Here is a 25,396-nt window from a genome sequence, read left to right as displayed (position 1 = left end):
GACCGAGACTGGGTCTTCTGGGCAACATTCCCAAAGCAGTGCCTGCACCTGAACTGCAAAGTTACCTTTATTTTCTATCTTATTTTCAATGGAAAAGCGCAGCAGTGACAGCAGAGCAACAAGATCCCAGGTTGCAGCAAGCAGGAATATGCCCAAATGCAACAGCAGTGAGCACAGAAACAAAGGCAAGAAGCTGCTTGCCTTCAGAAGACCTTAAGGATACAGGAATCTCAAGAGAAATACCTTCACCTCCACTGCCAATCCTAGATGAGGTCTGGAAGGGGTGGATCCTGGCTCACCCCTTTCATCACTCAGGTTCATTGCATGCACCTGAGCTCCCCTGGGCTGGCCCTGCCTTCCCACCAGGTGCTCAATCACTGCTTCAAGCTGTGACAGCATTTCTGCTATAACCATCAATGTGGCTCCTCCATCTAGGCCAGCTGCTCAGCTGCAGCATAATTGTTCCCAATGAGATCAGAGGCATTGCTCAGGAAATATAGCTTCTGATACAGAATGCAGACAGAATGGGGAGAAAGGAGAGATCAAGAAAGAGCAAGGCAAGCATGAGGTCTGCAGGGAGAAACCATCACCAAGTCAACACCTTCATAAAAAGAGAACTGCTCAAGGCACAGTAGAGTCCTCAACAGGTGAGATAGGGTCCATTTTGTATGATGGCATAGCTGGCACACTGTTGGCCCCTGGCTGCAGGGGATTGTGCAGGGAAGGGGGAGGTTGGAGGTTCTTGGAAATTACCAAGGAGCCTTTGCAAAGGGCTCTCTCCATCTCTCTCCATTCAGTCAAGCATCAGAGAGTCATAGAGTGCTTAGGGTTGGATGAACCTCTGCAGCCTGCCTGGTCCAGCTCCCTCCCACATGGCCTAGGGCCATGTTCACATGGCTGTTGAATATCTCCAAGAAGGAGACTCCATAATCTCTGCAAGAAACCTGTGCTAATGCTCAATCATCTACATGGTAAGGAAGTGTTTCCTGATGCTCAGAGTCCCCTGAATTCTGGCTGGTGCTCACTGTCTGTTGTCCTGGCCCTGTGAACGTTGAAAGGTGCTTGGTTCCATCTTCTTGTCCCTCCCTTCAGGTGTTTGTGGACACTGATGAGATCCTCTGAGCCTCCTCCTCTCCAGGCAGACTGATCCTAGCTTTCAGCCATGACCTCAGCATGCCCCATCTCTGGCAGGTTGGGCCTTATCATGGCCCCCAGAGCCGGGCTTAGCTGCCTCTAGGGGAGAACTTGGTATTTTTCCTTACAGGTCTGCAGCCCCAGCAGGTGCAGCATCTTCTGCAGATTAATGAAGCACAATGGCTGTTCCTTCATGTGGGTGCGAGCAGTGCCAGGTGCAGGGCAGCCCTCCAGGTAAGCCCCTGCTTATCACTGCATCTTCACTACAGGTAACTGTCCCCGAATGGGGTTTTCTGACAAGTTACACACTCCTCTAATATTCTTCACTTTACACTGCATTTTCTTAATTCCATTCTGAGATCTTTATGTGCTCTCTTTATGTGAGAGAGCATGTAATTTAGATACTTGCTTTTCTGTCCCCTTCCCGCTGGCCCTTTAGCCTGCTGAGGAAGCAGCCTTGGTCTGACCAGCTGCATACTGGTGAGCTATGAGATACTTTTGGTACTATGGGAGCATCAGCATCTGAATGGGAGCAGAGGTGTGTGAGCACTTGTCTCCATGCTCCTGATAGCGAGACACAAGAAGCACTGAGCACCAGCAGAGCTGTGGCAGGGCCGAAGCTGACGCGGTAAGGTCAGCAGAGAGCTCTGCCTGTGTCTGCATTGCAGTGTGGGGCTGCAGGTCAGGGCAGTGCTGAGGGATCTGCTGCCATGGGGTAAAGGACCTTGGGATGTCTGAACACCATGGAGAACCTCCCCGGGTGAGTCCCCATAGAAACTTATGGCAGCAGCCTCGTGTGTATCACTCCTCATCCTGAGATCCTCTGAGATCCACAGACACTGCCCTGTCCTGCAGGGTGACAAAGTCTGTGAGTGGAACTGAGCAAGAGAAAATATTGAACCAGGAGTATAAGCTACCGTCACCTTTTATTTCAGAACGTCTTTTTCAGAATCCAGAATATGCAGCACATCCAGAGCAAGGAATTCAGCAGAGCCAGTGCCAACCAGCATTCATACAGCGCTGGGAGCTAAGGGGAAGTCAGAGGCATCAAGTGAAGTATCCATGAGCAGAGCTGTTGGTGGAAACGTGGAGCTGCTTAATTACCCCAGGGTCAGATGCAGTCCCAGCTGCAGTGGAGGCCAGCAGCAGACCAGCGTGGGAGTGAAGAATCATGGATTACAGTGCTGTAATTAAGCACTCTGATCACCCTGGGACTTGGGCTGAGCACCGCACAGGATGAAGCGTGGCCTGGGCAAGGGCAGGCCTGGCGGTGGTTTTAAGGGTGACAGAGATGAGAAATCTACATTCAGCACGATAAGCTATTCTAAGAGGCAATTAGCTAGCAGATTAATTATCCTCACTATTAAAACCCATCTCATTTCTAATCTGTCTTTGCCCAGCTTCCATTTCCAGCACTGGACCTCATCTTATCTCCGAGTGCCAGGTAGAAGGGCTGGCGATGCCGAAGGACCGCTCCTGCCCCACGCTCCCCATGCCACCAGGAGGTGTGGGGCCGTCCTGGCAGAGCATCATCACTGCTCTGCCTGCAGCGCCCAGGACGGCACGCAGCACCAGGTTTGCGCTGCTGTGTGTCACTGGCAATCCACAGCTCTTCTCTGAATCCTCACCAATTCCCTCTTGCTTTGCTTTTTAAAACACGGACTCCAGAGTAACAGTTGCCAAAGCTCGCAGTGTCTGGGCACCTTCCTCAGGCTGCCGTGTGTGGAAACAAGAAGCTGGTACATATTGCTGCTCTGTATTCGAGGCAGTGGCAAGGGGTGATGTTCATATTGCAGGGTGGTGGTGGTGCACCGCCTATTCCATCAGTGACTGAGGAAGATGCTGAAAAGGAACTAATTAACAATCTTTGTGGGAGGATAGCTTGCATCCAAGAGTTTTTAGTTGGCTAATGAGTTCACTGGACCTTTTGTTTTTCTTTATGACAAATCATGGCACCTTGGGGAACTTAAGATAACTGAGGGAAGAAATCTGATGTCTGACTGGTATTTAATGTGGTCACAGATATCCAAGAAAATAGAGAGCAGTTAGTTCAGCACAGACCCCAGCAGTCCCAGGTAAACAGCCAAGGGATGCTCGGGTCAATCAGTGAAAGCCAGAGCCCCAAATAACAGCATTCATTCTTTCCAAGTGAAAGAGTTACTTATAAACATTTGGGGCTTTTGTTCATTTGTTGATCTCTTTTCTTTCTTTCTTTGTAAGCCTACAAGCACTCAATAGAGCTGAGTACATACAGATGACACGTCTGGACTCCTGCAGGTCACTTGACTTGGTTCTACACCATATTGTATGGGAAATCTGAGCTGTCTGCTATAGGCGATGCGATCAGTGTTCATGGAGTTGAGGAAGCTGGGTAACAGCACAGTAATTCCACGTAACTCTGACAGGAGAACTGGCTGCATTCCATTCACGTATCAGTGCTGTTATTAGCAAGCAGGGAGAAAGGGAAAAGTAATTTTTGGTAGAAGTGTTGAGGTGGTTAAAAATGAAATGTTGGGATGGTGAGAGTGTCAGGTGGTGCTTGGCCAGAACAACAGGGTCTGCACTGCAGGAATCCTGAAGGATCCCTTCAGGTTCCTGAAAAACTGGCTTCAGTGTATCCAAGTTCCAGGGCCAACAGGAGCACAAAGAATGTAGGCTTCATTTTAATACAGAGACCAGACTGTGGACAGCAGTGAGCTCAAGAAATAGAAGGTCTGTTATGTGCCAGCTGAACAGGGGAGATCCTGGATGGGAGAGCATCACTGCCAACGCACCTCCTGGGCCCTGTGGCCCTGGTAAGGCCAAGCACAGCTGTGCACATCTCACAACCACAGCGCTGGCAGTGACCCTACAGAACACCATGCAGCCACGTTTTGGATGCTGGGCTCAGGGCCAATCCTCTCAGCTCAAACGGACGCACGGGGACTGGGGAAGGTCTGTGCTTAAGGGTGGGTGACAGCCTTCACACAGGGAGTGACACAGCCACATGGAATTCCAGCCCATTAAGGAGGGAAGAGGCAGTGACCTGTAAGATCTCCAGTAGGTGACGCAGAACAGTCCACAAACGCACAGATTTTTTTGAAGGCAAGAGTTTAAAGGTATGCCATGAAACAAAGTGACAGCCTGAGGACAAATGGAAGAGATGATGGGCACAGTGTGCAACTTAGTTATGAGCTTCTTTCTAGAAGAGTATCGTAACGCTCACACTCATGTGGGTCCAAAAATTGACAGGTTAAATGCATGGTGGAAAAAGATCCCCACAGAGCTGTTAAATAGGATAATGTGGCACATAATGCTGCTTACCGAGGGACGGGACAGGTAAGGGTCAAGGAGACATCTGGGACTGTTCCCAGCCCATAGGGAAAGGTCACACAATCACCAAGGTTGGAAAAGACCTCTGAGATCATCCAGTCCAACCGTCCACCTACCCCCACCATTTCCCCACCAAACCATATTGGTCTGTTCAGCATCTCGACGTTTCTTGAACAGCTCCAGGCACAACAGCTCCACCACCTCCCTGGGCAGCCTGTTCCTGCGCCTGACCACCCTTCCAGAGCAGAAACTGTTCCTAACATCCAACCTGAGCCTCTCCTGGCACAACTTGAGGCCGTTCCCTCTCACCATATCGTTGTTATGTGGGAGAAGAGGCCGACCCCGTCCTCACCACCACCTCCTTCCAGGCAGTTGTAGAGAGCCATAAGGTCTCCCCTGAGCCTCTCCAGGCTGCACGATCCCAGCTCCCTCAGCTGCTCGCTGTGAGATTTGTGCTCCTGACCTCCCAGCTGCACTGCCCTCCTGTGCACACACTGCACAGCTCCATGTCTTCCTGGCTGTGAGGGGCCCAGAACCAGACAGCGCCATACTTGAGTTACAGCATCACCGGAGGTGGTATCAGTGGAAACTGACCCTTAGCTAAAGGAAGGGGACGCGATGGAGGAAGGGATAGGCAATGTTTTGAGAGAAGGGCAGAGTGACGCCCAGCAGCTGCAGCTGGGATGGAAACTTCTGCTTGGAAATGGGACAGCTTTGTTCCTGGGCACAGCCATGGGCTCGCATTACTCTGCCAGTCACGAGGGTGCCTCCCTTTGCTCTGCCCAAAAGTAGAGACAAATGCTGAAGCTGAACAACTGCCTGTGCCTAGGAGGCATTCCTGGCACCTGGTGCAGCGGCAGTCAGCAGCTCCTTGTGACACTGAGATCAGATTTGAGCCAGTTTCAGTGCAGCTCCTGCATCACAGCAGGTGCCCGAAGAGGACAGGCAGCTCCTGGAATTGGGCTGTCCACATGTGCAGGGGCGCTGTGTGCTCCTCTGGTTGCAGAAACAGAGATAGGTATTCTGTAGGTTGACCTCTTTCAGTCTGCACTGCCCTCAGCACTGAGATGCAGGGCAGATCCAGCAGAAGTGGTATGGGGCTGGCCCTGAAGTCTAACAGCTGTGAGAAATACTATGGACAAAGTAGAACAATTAAATTCAGGCCTCCCCTGGTCTCACAAAAATGATATTATCTTAGTAGCTCAGTACACATTACTGAACATACATTACTGCAGGACAGCACTGGAAAGTGTGGATAGTGATAGGACAAGAGGGAACGGTTTGAAAGTGAGACAGGGGAGGTTGAGGCTGGATATGAGGAGGAAGTTTTTCCCCCAGAGGGTGGTGAGGCACTGGCACAGGTTGCCCAAGGAGGCTGTGGATGCCCCATCCCTGCAGGCATTCAAGGCCAGGCTGGATGTGGCTCTGGGCAGCCTGGGCTGCTGGTTGGTGACCTGCACACAGCAGGGGTTGGAACTGGATGAGTGTTGTGGTCTTTTTTGACTTTTGCACTGCTCTATAGGCTGTCTCCATACCAAAGATATCCAGCCAGCTTAAGGCAACCCAAATCCACCCCCATCACCACGAGACAAGCCCTCCTATTTTGTCCTTCCCCAACCACAGATACATCATACCAAAAGCAAACTATAAACCACTATAGTGGTTCAAATTGCAAGAATTAGGTTATGGGACTCGCTCCCATAAACAAATCATCCTGAGCAGTCATGTGAGCTCAGCCAGCAGGGAGGTGGTGACTTCATGCTGGGTTCCAGCTCTGGTTCAAGGCAGATGCACTCCTGAAGCATGCTACAAGCAGGGCTGTTATCCCATGTATTCCAAAGCTCTCACTCCCTTGCTCTCCTCCTGCTGTTTTGTAGGCAGCTGTGGGAAATCACCTCCTCTCCCTGCCCACTGATGCCATAAAGCAAGCTGTCAACCCTTTTTGGGTTACATCATCTCTACGCTGTGACCATATTACCTGCGCATGCAGACTGCTGCAGCCAGCTTCCTGGCACACGCTGTGAGCCTAAGAGCACACATCCATATTGTATCCCGTTAGGAACCGTGCTGTGTGTGATGTGTCCCTGGTGCAAATACACAAGGAATGGCACACTATAACTCACCGTGTCAGGCTCACTACTTCAGAGCAGCATGGACTGGCTGCGCAGACAGGCAGCAGAGCTACGCTCTGTGTCCAGGCAGAGGCAGAGGCCTGTCCCACTGCTCAGCTTTCAGCTCTGCATATCACAGAATCACAGAATTGTAGGGGTTGGAAGGGACCTCCAGAGCTCATCGAGTCCAACCCCCCTGCCAAAGCAGGTTCCCTACACCAGGTAGCACAGGTAGGTATCCAGGCAGGTCTTGAACGTCTCCAGAGAAGGAGACTCCACCACCTCCCTGGGCAGCCTGTTCCAGTGCTCCGTCACCCTCACTGTAAAGAAGTTCTTGTGCATGTTTGTGCGGAACTTCCTATGCTCCAGTTTCTGGCCGTTTCCCCTTGTCCTGTCTCCACTCATATCCCTGTGCCCTGGGACCAGTGTGGATATTCAGAGGCTTCAGAAGATCATTGCACAAAGAGGAGTGATCACAGTGCTGTCCTAGCACAGACTGCCAGACAGCAGCAGCCTAGACACTCCCTGAGGCAGTGGCAGGATGGAATTAACTTCCAGCAAATAGCTAAGAGCTGGTTAGCCTTGACAGCACTGACCTAAAATCACAGAAGCAGATGCTACCTTCACCTTTCTCACAGTGCAGCACGAGCTGTGCGTGGCCCTGCACTGGGCTGTCAGTGGCTGGGGGCACAGGGGCAGGCTGCTCTGTACCCAGGGCACAGTTCCTGCTCGCCCCACAGCCCTGGAGCTGGCACAAGCACTGCCCTAAGCTGCAAGGCCTGGCAAATCCAGACACTGCACCTGCATGGGAAGAGTGCATTCAGGAAGCCTCAGCTCTGTGTCCAGCACCCTTCGTCCCTGGTCCTCAGAGGAGCAGATGGACGTACAGGGCTGAGTACATGAGCTGCTGTGCACAGCTGTCTCACTGAGCTGGGACATGCAGCCTGCATGAAGTTGTAGGCTGGCATTTATTAGTGATTATTTCAAAAAGCCTTGTGTACAGACTGTAAACATGACAAAAGATAAGATCCAACAGATGTCTGTGACAGCAGAGCAGCCTGGGTCTGGTTAGAATTTGTAGGTTTGGGATAGGAAGGCGGATGGTCTACAACAAAGCTGAGATCAGTCCAGCACGTTTCCCCGATCCACAAAATGCCCTGAGCCTCACCTCTTGCTTTTCGTGGTGAGTCTGGAGCTCGTCGTGGTTAGTGTGGGTGCACGGAGCGCTCCATAGCAGCACACAGGGATGGCAGGGACAGCACAGCAGAGGCACTGGCAGAGTGCAGCAAGAGGGAAGGGATCGGCTGGACGGACGTAAAATCTGCACAGGAAGACACAGTGGGATGTAGGGCCACGCACTCAGTAGAGAACGTCCTCGAAGCTGAGCAGCAGGAAGCGGTGCAGGGCGCTGGGCAGGTGCAGCTGGGAGAGCACCGGGAGCAGCCGGCCCTCCAGGAAGGCCCTGAGCGCACAGCGCGCCAGGTGCTGCAGGGAGCGGGGCCTCTGCTGCAGGGAGAACAGCGACTGGTAGAAACGGGGATACTTCTGCAGGGAGAGAACAGAGGGTCAGAGATGCACAGAATGGGAGCAGAGCTGAGCCAGGTGGTTCCCCTCTGCCCCGGCACCTGGGTGCCCCCCTCCCCTCCCGTTGCTCTGCAGGGCCCCCCGGCAGTTCCCAGACTCCCATCCCTCACCTGCACAACTTCTGCTGGCACCGCAGACACCCACTCCTCAGACACACGCACGTGGTCGTAGCAGTTCATCAGCGCCTCGATGGCACGCGGGCAGGCATTGCAGTACCGCAGCACCTGTGTGTGGGAGGCAGCCCATGGATGGACCCACGGTGCTGTGGGTCACCCCCTCACCTCTCAGAAAGCCGCCTCGGTGCTTCCACCCCCGTGCTGTGCGCCTGGCTGCTTTCCTCACACATCTGGTCAGAGCGGGGGCCACGTGGGACAGGGACTGACACCGTCCTGTGTGCAGCAGGACCAAAGCACAGCCCTTCCGATGGGAGCTCCGTGGGGCTCCCGGGGCTGCGCTGTGCTGCTGGGGCTGCAGACATCCTCTGCCTGCGCTGTGTGTAATTGGAGTCCCAGCACCGTGCCCCTGTGACCCCAGAAAGGGATCATACGCATTTGGTGCAACAGATCTCTGCTGTGCGCCGTGCCCAGGCTTTCAAGGCACCCAGAAGTGCGAGAGACACACCTGGGATGGTTTCTCTTACGCCAGCACAGACTTGGGAACGCACAGCACCCACACGTGGCCGTACCCAGCACAGCCCCACGGCTCCGGGTTCCCACTCCCTATGGCCCAGGCCAGCAGCCGCTGTCAGAGTCTATTCTGGCTGTAAGAGTGATCCTCATTATCTGGCGTTAATAGGAGATTAATTAGTGTTAATTGTTGATTTTCCTGTATTTTCCCAAAGGGGAGAGCAATCTGCTGATCTCCGGGCTGGGTAATTATTGCGCTGCTCAGGAATTAAGACAGGAACTTAACTCTTCATTTGCTGGTGTCTCACAGAGGAAGCATGAGCTGGAGGATACACCCCAGGGAGGAGAACCAGCACCTGAGAAGAAGGAAGGCAGCGCTTCCTGAGGCCAGCAGTTGTGGAAACTGGGCAGGGATTGTCCATACAGCCGAGCAGATGGGTGCTGTGGAACCCTACAGGAGAACATGCCCCGGGGAGAAAGCTTCAGGAAATCCCTTAGCAATAGCAGCTTTTCCTTCTCCCCCAGGCCCTGGGAAGAAGCAGCCCGGCCAGCAAGCCCAGAGCACAGCCTGCAGTGTCAGGATCACCCTCGCTCCCGCTGCAGTCCCGATGTCACCGTCCGCCCTCCCCGCTGCACTCCCAGCCCACGCACCTTGAGGAGGGAGCCAGGCCAGATGCGGATGGCCCCGTAGTTGAGCAGGGTCCGCACCACGAGCTCAGGATGGTGCTCCAGCTTGTAGGCAGCTGTCTGCAGGATGTTGTGCAGGGCTGTGTTGCCGCTGTAGTTCATGATGTTGACGTTTGCGCCCCGGGCCAGCAGTAGCTCTGCTATCTGAGCGCTGGCGTTCTTGCAGGCCAAGTGCAGTGGGTGCTGATGGTCCCTGTCAGCAGCATTGACGTTGGCACCGCTCTCCACCAGCAGCTGGCAAACCTTGTAGTAGCGCTCCATGTCCTGGGGCGAGTGGGGCTGCGCGCAGGCAGCATTCAGCGGCGTCTGCCCCTCCTCGTTCCTCGCCTCCAGCTCTGCTCCGTGTTGCAGCAGCAGCTGGACGTGACTGGGGAGGCCATGTCGTGCTGCCACGTGCAGCGCTGTGTCCTCTTCCTCCTCTGTCCGGCTGTTCACATGGGCACCGTGCTTCAGCAGCTGTTGAACGCACCTGTGAGGGCCGAGAAGACTCAGTGACAACCCCTCCTCTACAGCTCCTATCCTACCTGCAACCCCCACATCTTCTTCTCTGCACCACCCCATGGCTTTCACAACTCCCAAGAATCCCCAAATCCCAGCTCCTCATGCCTGGAACAGTGGATTTCAGCCAGGACAGCAGGGCAGCAGAGATTCTGTTGCCAGCCCACTTTCTTTCCACAGGTGCCTGATAAGCATCAGTACACCCGGGGTCTGCATCCACATCCATCGGCACACGCATGCCTCGAGTTCCACAGCATCACCCATCAGCTCTGCGCTGCCAGCAGGCAGCAAGGCAGCAGTACCACATTCAGCTGCATCAGCTCTGAGAACTGGAGCCTGCAGTCACCTGGCAGGCATCTGAGATGGCCCTGGCCCAGGAATATGCAGCCAAGCCACCCTGTGCATCAGCCAACTGGCTGCATCCACCAGCCCACCTGCAGGTGTATGGAAGGATCCCCTCCACACAAGGTGAGGCCCAAGCAGGGGAGATCCCTCTATTCCCCTTTGGCAGAACTCACTTGATGGAGTCTGGACTCTTGCAGAGATGCAGAGGCTTGTAGCCATCCTCAGAGACAGCCTCAGGGTCAGCACCAAAGCTGAGCAGCAGGCGCACGCAGTCAGTGCTGGCCGCCACACAAGCCTCGTGCAGGGCAGTCTTACCCCCCGGTGCAAAGTTGACGGCAGCACCCCTGAGCAGCAGGAGCTGCAGGCAGTCTGCGTAGCCCCGGCTGGCTGTGATGTGTAGTGGAGTGGTGAGCTCTTGCTCGTAGCTCAGAGACCACAGTCCTGCAGAGAAAGGGGAGTCAGGGAGCCACATCCAGCCCTGGTTCCGGAGCTGCCCTGTTCTAAGGGCATGAAATATAACCTCCTGAGACTGGGGTTTTCCCTCAAGGAGCTCTCTTCCTGCCAGTTACCAAAGTCTCTGCCTTGGGTCTGGCCTGCTGAGGGCACAGGACAGCCAGGATTTGGCTGAGGCTGCATGCTGTGCCTGCCCCAAGGAGCAGGAGAAGCCCCAGGGCCATCTGCAGCTCACCTGAGCAGCGCAAGACTTCTGCTGGCAGGAGCACAGCGGGTGAGGAGACTGTGGGCAAAGGCAGGGCTGAGAGCAACAGGGTGGCTGGGGAGAGCGGCATGCATGAGGCACCGCCAAAGAAGGACCAGGCAGCAAAACAAATGGATGCTGGAGCAGGCTGTCACAAAGAAAAGCCCTGAGCATGGCACAGACAAGCAAGCCTCAGCAGAGATGGTCATCCAGGGCCTGTGGCAGAGGAGCAGCTGAAAGCTGCCAGTTCCTAAAGATGCTGACCCAGCTGGAACCACTGCTGAGCTGGTGCAGCCTGCAGGCACACAGCCTGTAGCTGTTAAAGAAAAACTCTCCTTCAATCATGCTCCCTGCTGCCTCTGGACTGAGCTGCAGGGCTGTGTCCCATCCCAAGCCACCCGATTGCTCAGGACTGCTTCCCTCCTACCTCTTCTTGCAGAGACAGCATGCGCTCAGCTGTTCTTATAGGCCTGGGTTCAAACAGAACCTTCCCAAGGACCCAGCACAGAGCTGTGGCAACTCCTCATCCACGACAGCTTGCAGAGAGCACCAGCAGCCCTGCAGCCAACTCAGCTGCACAGACAGCACAGGGGCATGGAAGCAGGCTATGGGAGCACAACCTGGAGCCTGAATTCCTGCGTTCAGAGGGGAAACCCAGAAGCTTTCCCACGGAGCCATACAAGGGCCGGGTACCCAGAGCACACCTCACACTCCCAACCACACACAGGGGCACCCCGCCACATCCCACGTACTCACTCCCATCCCCACCTCTCCACAGCCAAAGCAGAACCCATAGCACACAATTCTATGCCCTGCAGCAGAAGCGAAGCTCTGAGCGCGCGCCCAGCAGCAGCCCTCGTACTCAGCCCACGGAAATTGAAGCGGTAGTTCCTCCACTCCTCCAGGTCACTGGTGTCAAACACCGCGCTGGGACTGAGCTGGTGCTCAGGGTGGCTGAGGAGATCGGCCACAACCCCCCGCTCCCCTGCCAGCAGTGCCTGCCAGAAGGCCTGGGCTGGGCCCTCTGCCTTCCGTGTGCAGATGGGCTCCCGCCGCTCATCCCCTCTGCCCATGGGGCTGCCCATGATGCAGAACCCAGCCTGCAGACGGAGCCACGGCCGGACCAGCTGCCTCCACGGCCCGTGGCACAGCCCCTCCAGCACGCCGTGCCCCGCACCGCCTGTCTGGGAGCAGGGACGTGTCACAGCCCTGCTTGGCTCGGGCTGGGAATGGCTCAAATCTCTCTGCTATTTTGGGAACCCTCGTGACCCTGCAGTAGTGCAACAGGGAAGGGAAGATTCTCCTTCCAGGCAGCAGTGCTTCTGCATCGCTGCCGTACAGGGAACCCCTGCGGCACCGCAGCGCGTGGGGTAGAGGAGGAGGGTAGAGGCAGGACATCACCGACAGGACAAGAGGGAGCAGTGTCTGCTGTCACCCCGCTGCTGCCTGTGCCGCTGCAGCACCGCGTAGCTGACTGTGCACTCACAGCACACAGCTGCCATGCTGCTGGCTCCGTCCAGTGCTGCGCTCACCCCTCTTTGCTGGTTCCAACCAAGTCAGTGGCACCAGGCAGGTTTTTAAACAAGCAACAGGAAAGTTATTTCTTATTGAAGCTCAAAGCCAAAGTAGCATTAGAAGTAGATCAAGGATGGGGAGTGAAGCATTACAAGCCAAGTGAACACACAGAACGTGATTATCCTTTAGATCTCTTCCTACATTTCCTTGAAATTCAGCCTTGCTGAGAGCTCCTACAGTTGAAGTTCTGCTTTTTCCCATCCCCCTGACATCCCATCACCAGGCACTCCTCACTGCTGTCCTTTCATCCTGAGATAGCATTTTCCCTTCCACACTTGCTGCACAAGCACATCCTCCCCCTGCATTGGTTTCAGAAGAGCACTTTGCTCACAGTTCTTGCTACCATGATTTGTTCAGAGCACATTCTCACAAACACTCCAAACTTCTTGAAAGGTTTCATTTTGTGTCATGCCATTTAGATCATGCAGCCAAGGCAAACTGACACCAACAACAGCAACACGGGAGACCAGAGTAGAGTATAAAATGGGAAACCTTACCCTCCTAATAATGGAAATACATGACTGCACTCTATCCTGCCATCCTAAAGCATCCTTTGCCTGTGCAGACTTCACCACCAGCAGCCCAGGCACAACGCAGTGCATGAAAGAGTAACGGGAGGGAAGCCCTCGGTGCACTGCCTCACCTCGTGGGACCCTCAATTCCCCCAAAGACGCAAACAAGCACCCAATAAGAGCCCGAGTTCCCCAAGTCTAAAAGCACCACAGGGGAGACAAAAGGTGTGTGAGTTGGTGTCAGTAACACTGCGCACGGACACCTGAGGGCTGCTCAAATACCAGCAGGGAGGAACCTCAGTAATGCCAGGTCATGGGGCTCTAATTTTAGGTCATCGCTTGGCACGTTTCAGCACCCGTTTGTGCAGTTCAGGGACACACAGCCGAAGAATCAGGTGTGTCTGATGCCTTATGCATTCTATCTTTGGTCGGGCCTGATGCACAGACCTGTTTGGTTGGGTTTGTCACAGTTTGAATCTTTGGTGATAACATCCACTTCTGGGTGACGCTGTTTTACAGAAGCTGCTCTGTTTTCTCAGGGACACAGATTTCATAAGCGAGCTGCTGAAGTGCCTGCCAGCCCAGCACAGGGCAGGAATTAAAGCGTGCAATTAATGGGCTTCTGATAAGTGGTCTCAGTTACGCAAAGGGAAATAACATCTGTATTTTTCTTCCTAAGCAGACTGTAGCAATACAAAACACAGTTATAAAAATCCTGGATCTCAGTAACCTTCACCATCCAAAAAGTGTCAGCACCTGCATCTGAAAGCTCACCCCTCCTGTTGCCTTCTTGCTAGGATGGATCCCCCAAAGCCCAACTCAGTCAATACGGTCTGCAGTCTTGTGCCAGGATGCTTGAGAAGAGCCCGCGCCTCTGCAAAGCCTTCACTTCAGCCTCTCCACCCCAGCACAGGTATCACCAACAGCCTCCCCTCAGCGTTCCCACACTGCACACCCACCAAATTTCTTGCTGGTCCAGCGCAGCTCCTCACTCCTGGTCTCAATGATGAGGTTGATGGCTGCGCTCCGGGTGAAGAACTTCTGAACCATCTCCAGGTCCCCGGTGAAGAGCGCGTTCTGCACCAGCAGATCCTGGCACTGCAGGGGCTCCCTGCGCCCGACCCAGGACTGCTGGGCAGCCACACTGCGCTCAGGATGGAGGGAGTGGGGCCGAGCACGCCTCTGCTGATCCAGCTGCTCCTTGTCCTGCTGCAGCGAGCGCTGCGTGGCAGAGCTGAAGGGAAGGGAGCAGTCCATGACGGGCAGCACAGAGGACAACTCCAAACCTTGCGAACCTGCTGCAGCCAAGAGTTTCCTTCTCAGGCTGCCTCCTGCGCAGGCTGCTCCCAGTTTGCAGCTTCCCAGCTCTGGGCTGGGTTTGGGCACAGGCTTAACTCACCCCCGTATAAATAGTCCTGCTTGGCAGCTCCCCCGCGACCTCCCACCTTCCAGGAGTTTATTTTCAGCTCGTGGATGCAGTCACCAGCATAGACTGGGCTGCGTGCAGGACAGAGGCAGCCTGAGACTTCTCTCCATGCTTTCTGGTTCACTCTACAGAATCCCTGCCCTGCACTGTGCCCCCACCTTGGAAACAAGGGGACAGAGACAAGGGTGGTGGTAGGGAAGGTGTTGTCAGAAATCATATGGGACAGAGTACTGAGGTATTCCCTTCAGATCAGTCCATAAGGTCTAAAAAAGCCCTCCCAAGGCCCATGTGCTGCTCCGGGAACTGCAAGGAACACAAGGTAATGAGGAAGGGCAGTGAGGAAGCCTGCACCCTGATGAGCATAGGCTAAGCCCTGGGAGGGTCAGCTTAATTCCCTGGCACTGCAGCAGACAGACTCCTATGGGAACCTCGGGATGTTGGTAATGCCTTTGGGTCTCTGGGTAGGTTGTGTCCAGCTGTGCTATGGACCTCCAGACATAGAAGCCACATTTTGGATGCCCAAATGCAGCCACTGAGGCTTGTGGTGAGATAGAATGTAGATCTTGTTAGCCATGATGTTGTGGTGGCTTGACATAGGTTCAGGACCTGTGAAATGTTTTCAGTCTCAGATTACTTCCCTATAACTAAGCTGTTAATTGCTGTGCCCTGTCAACATAACCTTCCAGCTGGGCAGGCTGTCACTCACCAGCTGCTGCAGGAACATCAGCCATCCCCTGCATGGTGCTCTGTGCTCAGCCCAGTCCTATAACTGACCAGAGCCCGGGGTGCTGGGCAGCGCTGCAAGATGCCACTGGAGGCTCTGCACCTCTCAGCTGCACAGACTCACTGACTTCCTGGACCACACAGTCCCACTGCAGAGCGAGGTGCTGCTAAAGCCACCACACTGGCCCTGCAGATGTCTCTCCTGGACTTCACCATCTATCCCACAAAACAAGCACATTGTGTCACTGGTTACACATGAGGCTGGATTTCACTTCTGTACTTTTCAGTGTCTGTTTCCAGAGCTGGAGAGCCCAAAAGAACCCACAATCTAGTTCCAGGTCTGTTTCCAGGAGCTGGGACAGGAGATCCCACTGCCACTGCACAGATCAGCAATGCTCACGAGCAGAGCACACACTGCTCTGGTATGACTTGTGTGGCTCTGGGGACACAGGCGTACTTATTCTCCAGGAGAACAGTGTGGTCTTATCTCCAACCCCACTTTCATAGAATCACAGAATGGCCCAGGTTGGAAGGGACCCCAAGGATCATCAAGTTCCAACCCACCACCAACACAGGGCCACCAACCTCCCCATCTCACAGCAGCCCAGGCTGCCCAGGGCCCCATCCAACCTGGCCTCCAACACCTCCACGCATGGACGGGGCATCACAGCCTCTCTGGGCAGCTGTTCCAGCCCCTCACCGCTCTCACAGCACACAACTTCCCCTGACATCCAACCTCTGGCTTTCCTCCCTCAAACTCACATCCAGAACCCTCCAGCCTCACCCAATTTCTCTGTGCTCACCACACCACAGAACCCTCATGTCTGTGTGCATATCTGTACAGACGTGCACAGCTCTCTCATTTTCCCTCAGTGCAGACACCCATTCCCCAAACCCTCTCCCTTCTCTGCAGACAGATGATGACTAGAACTGACCAGAGGTGCTGTCCCAGGGCAATAGGTACAGACAATCACAACTATTTATTCTATTTTTCTTGTCCTTGCCCTATGATCCCTTCACTTCTGCTGTCTCTTGCACTACTAGCAGACACCTTTTACCCAGTACTATCTTTATTTACCAGTCCCTAGCTCTTTTCCAGCCTGTCCCTCCAACTCCTGCTGCTGCAGCAACTGGAAGCAATGGGGTCGTGCTTCCCCAGCTGTGGCTTAGGCACTGCATCCAGACATAGACTTCCACCCTCAGAGCTATTCACACAGCCAACAGCCACCCAGGAAACGGGTCCAGAGGGGCTGCTGGGCAGAGCTGAGGGCTCCAGACATCACATCCACATTCAGGACGTTTCACAGACCTTGAGCTGAGATTGTGCACATTTCTCTGCATGCTTTATAACAGCTGCTGCTATGGAGTAGTAGCAGTACTGTGGAGTCTTCTTACCTCCATCACTACAAAAACAAACAAAAGCACAAAACACAATCAGACTCTTCCTCCCCCTCCTAAAAAGCTCACTGACTTCCCTCCCATCAGAACGTTTTCTTTATGTTAGCACAAAGTTTTTCCTTCAAATCCAGCTCACCGAACCCACTGTGTGCACCATAGTGGGCTGCACAGCCTCGGGTGGGGGGTGGGGGAAGGAAGCACCTCCTCCTGACTGTTTTTGTACATTATTTTCATACCAGCTACATAAGATCAGCAGCACCCTCTGTCTCCAGTGACTTCAGGGCCTTTAGCAAGTTCTGCCTCCAATGTTTTGGAGCTCTGTGTGAGGAAGGAAAGAATACTGAGAGAGTCAGAGTAAATGGGGTCACATGCAACCCCACAACGCGTGCCAGACCCAAGGAGAGAAGAGGATGTACATCCTCAAAACTGCATGTTGCTGTTGTATTCAGCTATCAGTCCTCTTCTAAGAATTTTTACTGTTACTGGAAGAGGTGCATTTTGACTCTTCCTGCACCATTTATTTGCTTTATCATTAAGCTTTCCTTGTGTTGGAGGCCAAGATGGGCAGATCAAAATCAGGAAGCTTACAGTGTAATTCTCATATGGTATAACAGTGCACATAGAATGCCACGGGGTCAGCGGCTGACCATCACTGGGAGACACTGCAGTGCAGACCTGCAGCCATCAGTGCTAGGAGCAGGATCGTCTACTGGCAGGTCCCATGCATGTTTGCATCCTGTCATCCTCTGGTTTGACAGCCTCTGCCCTCACCCCCACTTCGCTTCAGCCCTGGTAGCTGCACAGGGGTCTTTTCTGAAAATAGGGTGCTGTAGTCACCTGTTTCCTATTCAGGACAGTCAGGAAAGCAGCCAGAGCTGTTACTATTCAGAGGATACAGATGCCAGAGTCCAGCCTGCATTTGAGTACAGATGGGGAGCTTGATAATCATCCCACTAATTTTGGACCTAAGGTGGCACCAAGCAAAAAAAAAAATCACAGCTGGAACCTCCTAGTGCTGAAAACGATCAGGAGGAAGAGGACAAGGGGATGAGGACAAAGCAGCGCCAGGAGCCGTGTAGCACGGCACAGGAGCTCTGCTTTGCACAGCCTGGGAGGACAGCCAGCCGTGCCCATCCAGCAGAGGAATGGCAATAGGAAGGAGCAGTGAGGCTGCCCTCCCTTCCAGCCACCCAGCAGTGCTCAGGAAACCTCTGCTGAAGCTCCTGCTCCATCTGCTCCCTCACGCCTGGCCCCTCCAGCCACAGACTCCCACAGACATCCAATGGTGCGTGCTGCTGCTCAGCCCCACAGCCACCCCGCTGCAGGCACTGCAGCCCTTCCCACAGCAGGGCAGCACACCTGGGAGCTGCGGGGCGCATTGAGAGCAGACACAGCTTTGCAGTGGCCATGAAGGACAGGAGGCCTGGCAGACAGGGCCACCAGCACACAGCCCACCAAAAGGCCAGCACCTGGCCACCTCCCCGCTCCTCCCGCTGCAATGACGCCGGGCAGCCTCACCAAGTGCGTTTCTCCCTTTAGCCAGGTGGAAGCAGCCACGGTGGGAAAGAAGAAACATTAGGAACATCAGAAAGAGGTTGTGTGGGGAGCGAGCAGCGCGCGTGTAAACGAGCTTGTAACGAGTTTGTAATATGCATGTGTGCATGGCCTGCGCAGCGTCATCACAATGGCAGAGGCACTTTCCCGCCTCATTGCCTCCCAAATGGATTTTAAATATCATTCTGAGGACACAATTATTTAAAACGCTGAACTAAACACTCGCTAATGGGAAAACGGCGTGTGGCCTGCAGCAGCCATTCCTCATGGGGCCACTCTGCCAGTGTCATCCTCTCCTCCAGCCCTACGCCCTGCATGGGGCCATGGGGAGCATCCCCCCCCTCCCACCCGGAGGCCACGCAGGGCACCACCAGCCAGCGCTCCCATTGCCATCCTCAGGCTGCAGAGAAGCACTGCCCTGCCCCAGGCTCCTCCATTCGGGGCCATGGCACTGGATCAGCACCGAGCCCTGCAGTCCCTGGCCACATCTCAGCACACAACAGGATCTAACCAGGCAGCAGACCCTCACTATTCCTGCATGTCTGGCAGGAGGCAACGCAGGGCTTGGAAATGCCGTTAGAACAGGGATACCTCCTGCCCCACATCGTTATCTTGCAATGGAATTACAGATATTGGATAATATTTACTTTTCAAGAAAATTAACTTGTGAATACCTCTCCACCCCCCTCCTAGGCAGGGGGGATGAAAAAAGTAGCATTACTGCTGGCTGCATCCAAGATTCCAGAGCAACAACAAAGGAGGAAATAAACTACTTGCAACAATCCTTGCTGGTCAGAGCATAGTTGGAGAGCAGCGCCAAGGGTGCCACAGCTCCTCAGTCCCTTCACAGGACAGTACCAGGCACAACAAAGCCTCAGACAGCAATGTGTGCTCAAGGGGGAGTGTCTGTCTGCCCTTCAATCATCACTCGTCTCCCATTCTCTGGCAGGGATTCTGGGCCACAACAAGTTAAGGAGTTGCCATTATTCAGAGACAACAGCCTGTCTCAGCCCAAAGCAGAGAAGGGAAGGGACACAGGCCAGCAGCAGCTCCGCACTCCATCTCCAGCAGCTGAGCACAGAGTGGATGAGAGTCACTGTCCCTTTCTGTGCTGAAACCCTGGCTGCACTTCAGAGGTTCATATTTTAACAGCTTTGGCATCACCAGAGCTATCCATCACCAGCTTGTTTTCCTCTGAGTGCTGAACCATTCCTGCCTAAGCCATTTGGAACAGCGTCTAATGATGCACCAGAGCAGCCACCTGGCAGCACTGCTGCCAAGGGACACAGTAACATGGGAAGAGAGACGCACATAGGTCTGCAGGTTGCCCAGAAAGTTATCTCCCTCCAGACCTGCACCACCCGTCACAGACCAGAGAGGTGCTCTGCCCCATGGTCTCCTTCCCTAAAGAGGTTGCTTCTGTCCCATGGGCACACGTAATACGTTTGATAAAAAACGTTTGATAGGAACAAAGCAGATGGACATGGGGCCAGGGATGTGCAACGTGACAGTGTTGCACTGCAGCACTGAGAGCTCATGGGGAGACTTGCAAGGATACGGGCAAACTTGGAAGAAGGCAGTTGGATGGGCTGAAGTGGCCCCAAGGCTCTTCGGAAGAGTACCTGCACAGCTCCAAGCTAAGCTGTGCTTTTTACCAGCTCCTGGCTCACTGCTGCTATGACCAGTTTCCCCTGCTGGTTGGAACAGCTTACTCACTGCTCCCATAGAAACTTCATTCAGACCTCAGCTGATTCAAATGAGCACCAGGGCACAAACAGGCACAGAGCTACAAGTCCAGTCTGTAGGAAGCTGAGCTGTGAAGCTGTGCTCACAAAAGCCTCAGAAAAGTACGTGGAGCAGTCCCTCAAGAGAGGAGGATCTACAACATCTTATCATAGAACCATAGACTGGCCTGGGTTGCAAAGGAGCACAATGTTCATCCAGTTCCAACCCCCTGCTGTGTGCAGGTCGCCAACCAGCAGCCCAGGCTGCCCAGAGCCACATCCAGCCTGGCCTTGAATGCCTGCAGGAATGGGGCATCCACAGCCTCCTTGGGCAACCTGTGCCACTGCCTCACCACCCTCTGGGGGAAAAACTTCCTCCTCATATCCAACCTAAACCTCCCCTGTCTCAGTTTCAAACCATTCCCCCTTGTCCTGTCACCATCCACCCTTGCAAACAGCCTTCCCCTTCCTGTTATCGGCTCCCTGGAAGTACTGGAAGGCCACAATGAGGTCTCTCTTATTCCCTCCCTCAAATCTTGTGCAGGTTTATCAAGGCAGCCCTACGTGGCTGCACCATGGACAAACAGACAACATTCCCCTGCACAGCAAAGCATGAATCTTCTCCATGTAGGAAACACAGATGAGACTGGCAGGCTCGGAGCAGTGCTCACCACTCCAGGACTGACCAACCTTTTGGCCTTTTGAGCCTGGAGCTCCTGTGCTGCGTGCTGTAACTCCTTCCACATTTGTGAGGAAACAGCAATGTAGGAGGGACATGGGGCCAACCACCAAAGCCATCCTTCTCAGCCTCTGTGCAAGAAAACCAACCAATAACAGCAGGGTTGGGGGCTGCACAGATTGCAGAGCTGGACGATCTGCACCAGCAAGGCCTTACTCCTCAGCCACTGCCAGGAGCTCCACCTGACATTCCCAGGAGGCAGCCGCTCTTGCCTCCCGTCGCCTTACCCTCGTGTGCGGTGACCTCAGAGGGAGCCGGGGCACCGCGGAGCGAAGCTTACAGTCACTGGCAGCTGCTGGGAGCAGCGCAGCCTCGGCCGTGCTGCAGGAATATATGCGAGATCCAGCAGGCAGAGGGAGTCACCTCCAGGGCAGGAGCAGAACTGCAGCTCCGAGCTGTCGGCGAGCGCTTCCCGTGCCGCAACGAGCCGAACAGCAAAGTCGGGTCAGGGAAACGCAAATGCTGCTGCCGAGATGCAGACAGTGCGGCGTTGGAAGCAGCAGGACATCACTTCCCATGCAATGAGGGGCACCGCTCACCTTCAGCTGTGAATGGGAGCTCTCAATCCAGCTCTTCGGCTGGACACTCCCAACCTGCTCCGGGTGCCAGGTGCCCATGAGCCCGCATTGCAGACAGCCCAGCCACAGCACCCTGCCCCTGTTGCACAGCACGCAGCCCACAGACACCAGGACAAGCGCTGTTAGGGCACACAGCTCATGAGATTCATCAGTCATAAGCTTTGTGAAGTCCAGCACCGCCCCACATACTGTCACCTCAGCTCCACCACAGCCCTGGTTCCCCCTGAAGCTCCAACCCCCATTTTTGCTACAATGGGAAGATGTTGGAATAGGAGCAACCAGTCCCACCAAACTGGAAGAGGACCTTCACTGCACCCCGGGTGACTCTACCCAAACTGCCCAAGTGACACAGAGGGATTTAGTACATCCTCTGTCTGCTACAAGTGGATGAAGGCTACTCTGGTAATTTGGGCTGGTGCAAAGAGGCCCAGCATACTAAAGAGGCAGTTGAGGAAGAGCAAGAGGGACTTAGAAGATGACATAAGCTTTTGCAATCAGGAACACAAGAAACAGAAACAAGGAGTTTGGAGGACTGTGGAGGGACTCATCTTGCTTCCAGAATGACCCCAGCCTTCTGCGTGTAAGCAAAGCAGCCTCTTCTTGTTTGAAAGTGATCAAAACAAACACCATCTGGCCATCAGTCTGCTGAAACAATTCTGATGAACAAGGTCAGAGTGCCCCCAAAATCGCGATGTAAAGGTTAAAGGCATTATTGGTGGTTTTACAAGTCTACTTGCAGGTTTTGCTTTTTATTGCTGCAACAAACCAAATTTGGATGCATCAAGCCTGCATTGAGGAACCTCCATCAGTAATCTGTGATAACTCTCCAAGAAGTGGAGAGCCAAAAGGTCTCCACCTGCTACATACAGAGCTAATTAAAGCCAAGACGGACCACAAATTAAAGATGACAAGCTTATGCCATTATCCATCAACATTTGGTAAGATCTTCTTTCCGTAAACCACTTAATTGCACACATTCCAATCTCTTAGTTTAATATCAAGCAAGCCTTAAAGCAGCATTTATTTTGGCTGGAACAAATACCAGGATAACTGACCCACACCCAGCCACGTTGTCATCTTCCCCGGAGTGGAACATTTCCTCTCTAAGCAACAAAGTGCAGTAAGAAGCCTTTACAGAACATTTTCTGTTACTGCAGTTCTCCACATGTTCAAAGAGGTCACTGCTCTGCTGCATTACCAGCAGTTTTGGACATGCTGATCTTGGGGTGTTTGCCACATTCAACTGCTCTTCGACACCTTGCTCACAGGTAAGTAGGCGTTTTGGGGCTTTTCTTGTAGTTTTTTATTAAAAACCACAAGGTTTGATTAAATATAAGTCTGTAATAAATAAATGATCTCATTTACTGCTTGTTCTGTCATCCCAGGATCTTTTTTTGTTCTTTGTACAGACAATCCTGTACTCACTCACCACCTACAGCAGTTTAAACTTCATGCTGACAGTCAGCACTTTCTACCTGCCATCTGCGCTACTTTTTGGTTGCGCCTCCTACCAACACCCCAACTGCAGCTTTCTCTGAACCAGGTTTGATTCTCAGATCAGCTTTCAGGTCCCCTTCATCAGAAGCCAACCCTCTGAACAGCAGTTAAGCTTCTGGAAAACTGAAGTAGTCCTCCTCCCTCAATACTAACTCGACAGAAAATATGACTTACAGTTTCCCTCCTGCTAAGTACGATATCAGCACAAGCTTTCCCCATCTGCTCATCACGCTCATGATGAGGACAAGCCCTTAAAGAGCAGCCAACTGCCAGGCCCAGTGCGTAGCTCATCCTTGCGCACTGTGTTGGGCTGAGACCACAGATGAATTGTTTGAGCTGCAGCAGAAGACACTGCAGAACATTCAGGTACTGCAGTAACTTCACTGGCTTTTTACCCAGCTTTTTTCCCCAACTCCCCCTCTGAGGTTTCCACATCTTAAAGAGGAGTATGTGGAAAACAATTCGATCAGTACTTGTGGGATAAGCCATGGCAGATGTGTGCTCCATCCTCTTTCTGGGTTGCCTATTAAGGTCCACCCAACGCACCCTCCAGCAGACCAGGTTCCACTTAACACCTCTCAGAGTAGCTGGCAGCAATTTAAAACCATACTTTGCCTTTCTGAACACCACCACCCCTCCAGGTCTGGTTAAGGCAAGCCATTTGTACACTGTACTCCGGAAACACCCAACAGCAGCTGCACGGCCCTCACAGCACCACGACAGACAGAGTGCAGTCAGAGCAGGAAGCTTTATTGCAACACAGCATCACTTGCTGCTGGTGTACTTGGTGACAGCCTTGGTGCCTTCGGACACAGCATGCTTGGCCAGCTCACCAGGCAGCAGGAGCCGCACGGCTGTCTGCACCTCTCTGCTGGTGATGGTGGAGCGGTGGTTGTACTGAGCCAGGCGCGACGCCTCCACTGCCAGCCGCTCAAAGATGTCATTGACAAACGAGTTCATGATGCTCATGGCCTTGGAGGAGATTCCTGTGTCAGGGTGCACCTGCAAGGTGCAAATGAAGCACTGTCACATACATCTACCATCCGACAGGCAGTAGGGCTACACTAACCTTGGAAGAACGGGGCCACCCTTTGTATCTCCGGGGAGAAATAGCTGCGACCAAGTGTCTCACATTGGTGACCGGTCCCTTTAGCCCAAATAGATGTCCTGATAAGAGAGTCTGCACAGGCCCTCAGGGGAAACAAACCTGCAAGGGCTGGGGGGAACGCCACCCTGCTGCAGGCCACAGCCACCTCTCACATGCCTTTCCTTCTCTCCCCAACAAAAGTTGTCCACTCTCCCAGCCTCCAGAAAGATAAGATTTCAGTTCCTGCCCACAAGGCCAGCAGCAGCTCCTCCTGCCCCAGCAACTCTGCTGCTACTGCCTGATGCAGAGTCACGCACCAGGGTTCATTCTAGGAATCCTCTTCTAATCTAGAACTCTCTCATCACCTACTGGAAGATCCTTTCCCACTCCCCACATTAGATTCAGCCAGGGCTCTCCCATACACTGTCTTCACAAGTTCATTTAAAAGCAGATTTTTCTTTCTCCTCCTTTACAGGATTAAATGCAATGGGCAGAATTAACTTCACATGCAAAACAGCTCTTAATAGAAGGGAAATAATTACTCACCTGCTTCAGTACTTTGTAGATATAGACTGAATAAGTTTCCTTTCTCTTAGGCTTTTTCTTGGACTTCTTGTCACCAGAGGAGGAAGCACGACCATGCATCCTCCCACCTTCTGCACTCATCTTAGCCTCTCCCTAGGCAAGCTCAAGCAGAGCAATCACTTACTACATTGGGCTGCTTTTATAGGAGGGCCACAGCCCCTCTCCAGCCCCAGGTGCAGCCCCTAAAGGTGCACATCTGTGCCTGATGATTCCCCCAGGCAGAAGGCTGCCCTGTGAGAAGCTTGGAAGTTGTCGACTGAACTGAACTGAACTGAACTTTCAGAGCTGAGAAGCTAGAAGGTAACATGGGCAAAGACACAGGTAAGAGTGGCAGTGCCCTGTTCATGTGGGCAGACTACTGGAGGAGGTCTGCTTCTGGGTCTCCCTGGGGGCTTAGAAGAAAGGATTCCTGCTTTAGTGGAAGGCTGTGGATCACAGCACTCCAGACTCTGCTCCCACAACCAAATGTGTTGGGCCGCTGTTATGACGTGGAACAGGTGATTCAGTCAGTGGATGGACAGTAAATGGAGGAACGGCGGGCTTCCCATGGAGTGATAGCATTACAAGCATCCCAACAGCCAGCATTCATAGGAGCATAGAACCACCAAGGTTGGAAAAGACCTCTGAGATCATCCAGTCCAACCGTCCACCTACCCCCACCATTTCCCCACCAAACCATATTGGTCTGTTCAGCATCTCGACGTTTCTTGAACAGCTCCAGGCATAGCAGCTCCACCACCTCCCTGGGCAGCCTGTTCCTGCGCCTGACCACCCTTCCAGAGCAGAAACTGTTCCTAACATCCAACCTGAGCCTCTCCTGGCACAACTTGAGGCTGTTCCTTCTCACCATATCGTTGTTATGTGGGAGAAGAGGCCGACCTTGTCCTCACCACCACCTCCTTCCAGGCAGTTGTAGAGAGCCTTAAGGTCTCCCCTGAGCCTCTCCAGGCTGCACGATCCCAGCTCCCTCAGCTGCTCCCTGTGAGATTTGTGCTCCTGACCTC

At 53.6% G+C, this 25,396-nt stretch overlaps 3 protein-coding genes across 4 annotated transcripts in view; 1 reads left to right on the top strand and 2 right to left on the bottom strand.

Annotated features, from left to right (window-relative positions):
* The window catches only part of SMARCD3 (SWI/SNF related, matrix associated, actin dependent regulator of chromatin, subfamily d, member 3), a 251,183-nt gene that overhangs the window by 112,664 nt on the left and 113,123 nt on the right, over positions 1 to 25,396 (top strand). The gene's annotated exons all lie outside the window — the stretch shown is intronic.
* Positions 6,966 to 14,445, bottom strand: ASB10 (ankyrin repeat and SOCS box containing 10). 2 transcript variants are annotated; one of them, XM_048951416.1, is made up of 5 exons: positions 14,041 to 14,445; positions 10,471 to 10,738; positions 9,419 to 9,923; positions 8,252 to 8,365; positions 6,966 to 8,102 (listed from the first exon to the last, which is right to left on the bottom strand). In XM_048951416.1, the coding sequence occupies exons 1-5, from the start codon at positions 14,336 to 14,338 to the stop codon at positions 7,917 to 7,919; spliced, it is 1,371 nt and encodes a 456-aa protein (XP_048807373.1). In that variant the 5' UTR covers positions 14,339 to 14,445; the 3' UTR covers positions 6,966 to 7,916. The 2 variants fall into 2 exon arrangements, with proteins under 2 accessions (XP_048807373.1, XP_048807375.1); XM_048951418.1 differs by lacking the exon at positions 14,041 to 14,445 and adding an exon at positions 11,857 to 12,158.
* LOC125696137 (late histone H2B.L4) lies at positions 23,459 to 24,490 on the bottom strand. Its single transcript, XM_048951431.1, has 2 exons — positions 24,354 to 24,490; positions 23,459 to 23,722 (listed from the first exon to the last, which is right to left on the bottom strand). Exons 1-2 carry the CDS (start codon positions 24,471 to 24,473, stop codon positions 23,486 to 23,488), a joined length of 357 nt encoding a protein of 118 aa, XP_048807388.1. The 5' UTR covers positions 24,474 to 24,490; the 3' UTR covers positions 23,459 to 23,485.

The sequence above is a fragment of the Lagopus muta genome, chromosome 7, assembly GCF_023343835.1.
Source record: "Lagopus muta isolate bLagMut1 chromosome 7, bLagMut1 primary, whole genome shotgun sequence".
NCBI lineage: Eukaryota > Metazoa > Chordata > Aves > Galliformes > Phasianidae > Lagopus > Lagopus muta.
Note: the sequence above shows the minus strand (reverse complement) of the source record. Positions and strands in the feature narration are given on the sequence as shown.